Source organism: Cynara cardunculus (assembly GCF_001531365.2).
Source record: "Cynara cardunculus var. scolymus isolate 2C chromosome LG 15, CcrdV1, whole genome shotgun sequence".
Lineage (NCBI taxonomy): Eukaryota > Viridiplantae > Streptophyta > Magnoliopsida > Asterales > Asteraceae > Cynara > Cynara cardunculus.
In genome coordinates, this window is record NC_037542.1 from 16,629,366 (window position 1) to 16,636,201 (window position 6,836).

At 27.0% G+C, this 6,836-nt stretch overlaps 1 protein-coding gene across 1 annotated transcript in view; it reads right to left on the bottom strand.

Annotated features, from left to right (window-relative positions):
- Positions 1-6,568: 6,568 nt before the first annotated feature.
- LOC112528609 (glyoxylate/hydroxypyruvate reductase HPR3-like) overlaps positions 6,569-6,836 on the bottom strand; it is a 2,838-nt gene continuing 2,570 nt past the window's right edge. Inside the window, exon 2 of the mRNA XM_025139629.1 lies at positions 6,569-6,577. Coding sequence (XP_024995397.1) covers positions 6,569-6,577 — 9 coding nt within the window. The remainder of the gene's footprint in view (positions 6,578-6,836) is intronic.

Here is a 6,836-nt window from a genome sequence, read left to right on the forward strand (position 1 = left end):
TAAAAAGAATTACTGATTAAATTTATTTTAATTAAAAATAAAATATATTACGTATTTGATTTTTTAAATTGAAAAAAAGATTTAAAAAAATTACTGGTTAAATTTATTTTAATTAAAATAAATTTCATCAGTAATAATTTTTAATTTGAAAAGTCATATACGGAATATAATTTATTTTCAATTAAAAATAAATATAATCAGTAATCCTTTTTAATTTTTTTTCCATTTGAAAAATCACTAACATAATATCTTTTATTTTTAATTAAAATAAATTTAATCAATAATCTTTTTTAAAAGTAAGTATTTTTTTGGTTTAAAAAGTATTTTGGGACTTTATCGTTCAAAATATGAATGTATATTTACTTTTTTTTTTTTATGTTTTTCTATTATTTTACTTTATTAATTAGTTTTATAGGTGATAAGAATGTATATGATAGGTTTTAAAAGTCGAAGAAGTTGTTTAACAAGTTTTGAAATGTTTAAAGACTTATTTGTTGCAAAAAATTATCCAAGAACTTAATCATTCCAAACACTGAAGTCCATTGGGATTTTTAGACTTTTCCCTAGTTTTATAGGTGATAAGGATGTATATAATAGGTTTTAGAAAGTCGAAGGAGTTGTTTAACAGGTTTTGGAATGTTCAAGGACTTGTTTGTTCCAAAAAATTGTCCAATGACTTAATCATTCAAAACACTAAAGTCCATTGGGTTCTTGTAGACTTTTCCCTAAATATAACAAATAAATTCACACATCATTTTTATATTTGGTGAGGTTTGAACCTCTGATCTCTTAAGAGACCAAAGACTCATATACCGCTAGACCAAAAACCATTTGATGAAAAAGATGTTTTTATTTACATGTCTAACACTAAAAAAACTTAGAGGACCAAAATATTAGTCTTAGGGGCCGTTTACCAAACCCTTACCCGGTAAACATTTACAGGTAAAATTTAACACTACCACTTACTTACTGGGTGAGACTTTTGTCTACCAAAACGGCATTGTATGCAACAATTTACCCAGTAAGCGTTTATCATAGTAAAAGTTGTCGCCTTCACTTACCGGGTAAGACTCTCGGTCCTTGTCTCCCTCTTACCGGATAAGATTTTTGGTCCTTACCATATTCATCCAGTAATGTAATATGACTTGGTAAACGTTTACCCGGATAATTAAAATATAATAATTGATTAATTTTTCAAACCGTTCTTTTAATTCATTTTATATTCTTATCAACTATTGTTTGTCAAACGTGATTTTTTCATCAACAACATAACATTAAAAGTCAATAATATAGGTCTCTAAAAATATATATATTAATACTCTATTCAACTTTTCTAATTATATATGCAGATTAATAGTTTAATATATTAATAAAATAGTATAATAATAAATACATGTATTATTTTATCATTAAAAAAGTTTTTACGGTATATATGTGAACAACTTTTATGTATTTGTAAAACAAAAAATACAATTAAAATATTTCATATTGTTAAGTGAATATATATGAAACAAACATATTGTAAAACAAATATATGTTAATCAATATATTAAATTATAGAATTGGATGAAACAATGTTTTGCTATAATAGTTCTTGCAGTTATCATAATATGTAAGATTTTAAAATTAAACAGATATATATATATATATATATATATAGGAGAGCGATCAAATGAAAACCACTCCAATTTGTAAAAACCGTAAAAACTACTCTCATCCGTCATTAATCTTATGAAAATTTTTCGTGAAATTGTTAATCTTGTGAAATTGTTTCATATAATACTTTTTTTGATGAAGTTGTTTCATATATGGTTATGAAATTGTTTTATATACTATTTAATGAAATTTTAATAAAATTGTTTCATATATTTCTCTAAAATTAAAATAATAAAGATGGTAATATCCATGATTAACACCTTTCACAATAAAAATGATTAATCAACTTCTCATAATTACAAAAAAATTAACAAAATGAAAAATTATGATCAGTTGAATGAAGTTTTTACGATTTTTACAAATTCAGTTGAAAAATTAAAGGTCAACCTGAAACCGGAGACTAGCCTCACCCAGAAACAATTGGAACCAGAATTGATAGCGATCGACTACGGCTCCACGTTTTAGGAATTGTTACAAGTTTTATGGAGCCGTAGTCGATCGCTATCAAAGTTGAATACAAATTTGCATACACGTTTTTAATTGTTACAGACTTGGATGGATTTTTTTGGCCATCTCTACGGTGGTCCATGCCACCAATTTACGGTTTTGTCATAGTGGAAAAAGATTTACATTGGTGAAGGTTCTGTCCTAATGTTTCATTATGTATCATATAATTATATATAATATTGACCACGATAAGTCAATAAACTGTCGGATTCAATCTTGGCCATTTAAATTAATCTTGAGTTTAGATCTAAGCCGTTTAAACTCTTTATTTTGTAGTTACATCACTTATTGTTGAAATTTTGAGAGGTACAATTCAATTAAGCATATTGTACAATATCTTAAAGCTTAGAGCCTCCCTAGATCTTCTACCAACTCATTTTTAATTTCAAAATTACACTTTATATCATTATAATTAGTTATTTGATTTACTTTATATCATTTGTTTTTTCATTTTTCATTTTACACATTTATCATATTAACATAAATAATTATATATTAACCAAAATACATTAAATATATATTTTTTTAATAAATTATATCATTATAATCATCTCATCAGTACATTCAAAATGAGTCAAATATTGAATATTTTTATATTTAATCGTATTATTAAATAACATAGATACATAATGGATTGTTTTTAAAAACTTATTTTTAATATCTTAAATTTTCTTTTTGCACCCCTTATCTATACTATCCATACTATATATATGAGCACACTACATGTTAGATTTTAGCAGATATCTATTTTTATGCATGATGTATAAGTTTTGAAGTTGCACAACCTCCATGAAACTTCCATGTTCAAAAATAATATTAAAAATCAAATTATTTTTAATTTCTAAATTACAATTTATACCCTTATAATTAGTTATTTAGTTTAGTTTATATCATTTACCTTTTCAATTTTCATTTTACATCCTTGTTATTTTAACATAAATAATCGTATTTAAACTAAGGGAGCGTTTGGTTAGAGGTATTAAGTAGTAACCAATGATAATGATTAGAAACTCTTTATTATTATATAATATAATGGGTCATTCCCCTAAAAGTTTAAATTTTCATTTCAGATTAAAACCAAGGGAAAGAAAATTCATTCTCTGTTACTTTCATTTTCATTCCCCAACATGAAACAAACAGACCCTAAAATACGTCAAAAAAATAAGTTTTCTTATTTACAGACTATACTATTATAATCATCTCATATATATTCAAAATAAATCAAATATTGAATATATGTTTAGATTTAATTATATTATTATATAACATAAATACGTAGTAAATTAATTTTAAAAACTTAATTAATTTTAAAAACTTACATTTTATACCTTATAGTTATTTATTTACTTTATTTTATATTCATTACTTTTCATTTTTCATTTCACATATTTATTATATTCGATTGAATTTATAGAGGTACAATCTATTATGCATCCTCTACAACTCTTACATGGTTCAGCTTCCACGTCCAACTCAAACCGCTGGTCCACCTTCCCAAAACCTCCTACTTTCTCTCTCACTCTCCCCCGACCCAACAAACCTCTACCCACCATGAAATCCACCAAGCCATTGAAATTTCTAGTCCCCTAAAACCTGTCTTCGATATAAAAATGGTGAATCGTCTTCATTCAAATACCATATCTTTCTTGTTGCGCTTTTAAATCAGTGGAAATGAACTAATCAATTTCAGTAAATATAGAGTGGACCGAATGTTAAAAATCGTGTGAAGTTTACCTTCACAGTGTTTTGCTGTGAAGTTTCAAGGGTAATAATCATGTTTCACAAAAACAATTGCCTCACATGATCCCAWRTATATATATATATATATATATATAGAGAGAGAGAGAGAGAGAGAGAGAGAGAGGTTGGTTATTATACAACCCTTGACATTTGTGCAACCAATACAACCCAATCTCAACCGTCCATTTCATTTGATGAATATGTGATTTCATAGAAGTTTTGATTGTTTCCTAATATAAAGTATTAATCATAATTAATGAACTCTATTTATATTCCATAAATATTCAAATCATAATAAATGAACTCTCATCATTTCTATAAATATATCAATTAATTGGGTTGCAAGGGTTGTACAAATACACAAGGTTGTAAAAGAAATATACCCTATATATATATATGTATATATATAAGCGAATGATGGTGTGAGAATGAGAGTTAACATGAGAAGCGTATGAAGGGATATGGATCTTTGATCACCTTTGATCTCAAACTCACCCATTAATCACGCTTGATACGATGACTGATTCGGTGTATCTCGGTGCATCTCATCTTAATGTGCATCAAATGGTAGATATATCTTTTAACTTTTCTTCTCATCAGAATCCAATCATATATATATATATATATATACGCACATTCAAAGGAGAACTGACTAGTTTGTGGTAACCGTGAGATCCAATCTCAACCACAAATCAATAGATAAATTAGGAAATTTTTAATTTTGGTAATTTTTAATTAAAATTTTAATGTAAGGATATTTTAGGTATTTTCTCTCCTCTCTTCTCTCTCCGTCTTCCGGCCTTCGGCCACCGTCCTTCGGTGATACCACAATGTGATACTCAAGCACATATAAGATGCATTGTGATACCACTGTGTTACATATCCGATCAACCATACAAACGACCTCAGTGTGATACCCAATCACATATAAGATGCATTGTGATACCACTGTGGTATCACCGGAGGACGGTGGCCGGAGGCCAGAGGACGGAGGCCGGGGGACGGAAGCCGGGAAAAGAGGAGAGAGGAGAGAAAATACCTAAAATGTCCTTGCATTAAAATTTTAATTAAAAATTACCAAAATTAAAAGTTTCCTAATTTATCTATTGATTTGTGGTTGAGATTGGACCTCACAGTTACCACAAACTAATTAGTTCTCATTTGATTAGTTAGTGGTAAATGTGAGATCCAATGTGAACCACTCGTTTGAGATATTTAAGGATATTTATTAAATAAACTAAAAGAGTAATATATCAATTCTTTTAACAACTAATCAAAATATTTAATTACATTTTGTAGAAGGAAATATTTAATTAAAATTAGAAACCTAGTATATCAATTACCTAATATAAATCGTATTTTAAAGATGTTTGTGAATCAAAGTGTATGATAGTGATAACGTTCACAATGTTTCACGTGTATCACAATGTATGTTCTTTGTTTTATGAAACGCATCATAGTTTATTTTTATTGTTTTACAAAGGATATCATATTGTGCATCTTGTATGTATAGTTGGGTATCACAGTGAATATCGTTTGTATGTATCATACTATGTATCTTTTGTTCACATAAGGTACATTGGAATAACGTTCGTCGAATAAGATTCGTCGGAGAAAGGAAATAGGAGAGACGAGAGATGATATTTATAAAATTCTTAAAATGCCGTTAATTAATATTTTAAGTTAAAATTATTAATTTCCTAGTTTAACATTTGATTTATGGTTGAGATTGGATCTTATGGTTACTACAAACAAAACAGTTCTCATTTGATTATGCCCATATATATATATATATTTATATATATAGATAGATAGAGAGAAAGAGAGAGAGAGTTTGTTTCACAAGCAACCATCACATTTGTACAATCAATGCAACCTAATAAATTGAAATATTTATAGAAATGAGAGTTCATTTATTATGATTTAAATATTTATGAAAGATGAATAAGGTTCATTAATTATAATCAATATTTTATATAAAAAACAATCAAAACTTTTATGAAATTACATATTCATCAAATTAAATGGACGGTTGAAATTGAGTTGTATTAGTTGTACAAATGTAAGAGGTTATAAAATAACTCACATTCTCTCTCTCTCTCTCTCTCTCTATATATATATATATATATATATAATATTCACAATTACTAAACATATACATAAAGAAGTTTTATAGAGATGGATAATACATTGAAAATATACTTACATGAAGAGGATACATGATGGTGTACTTGTCTAATGTATATGTTAATAGATAATCAACATTCATATTAGATCCAAGTATTAAAAGGATACATGGTTCATCTCGTTGGGTTGAGTTCAAATAATATTAACTCAATATAAATTCAATACCTACAGTTTGGAAATTTTACAACTCGATTGGACATCGGATTGAGTTACTTATGTATGGTTAGGCTCCATTTGTATAGTTGGTGAAATTTGGCATATCCTAACCAAACCCTTCACATGGGCTTGACGCACATTTGATTGGATTGAGTTGATCGGGTTTTTGAGCATCCTATCGTTAGGTGCAAGGGGTTTGGATGACATAGGATTTGAAAACCGTAAAATTAACCAGTTTTTGTTTTTATTTAATTAGAGAAGTTCATATCCCGTTACATGTAGTTTTTTCATTAAAATATGTAAATAACCAATTTATAAAAATTCAATATTCCTAATATTCAAAACATGAAAGTTATCGAGTTTTCTTAACTTTTTTTATGTAATTCTTTTTAGTTAAATAAATATAAAAATGAAAACTATAAAAACTATCAATAGATATACTAAAATTAATTGAAACACAAAATAATAATTATAAAATAAATTCTTTTTAGTTAAATACTAGAAGCGTACTCGCGCAATGCAGCGAGATACATCGTGTTTTTAATATTTCATTTTATTTTTTATCTCAGTCGATGTTATAATATGGCTTT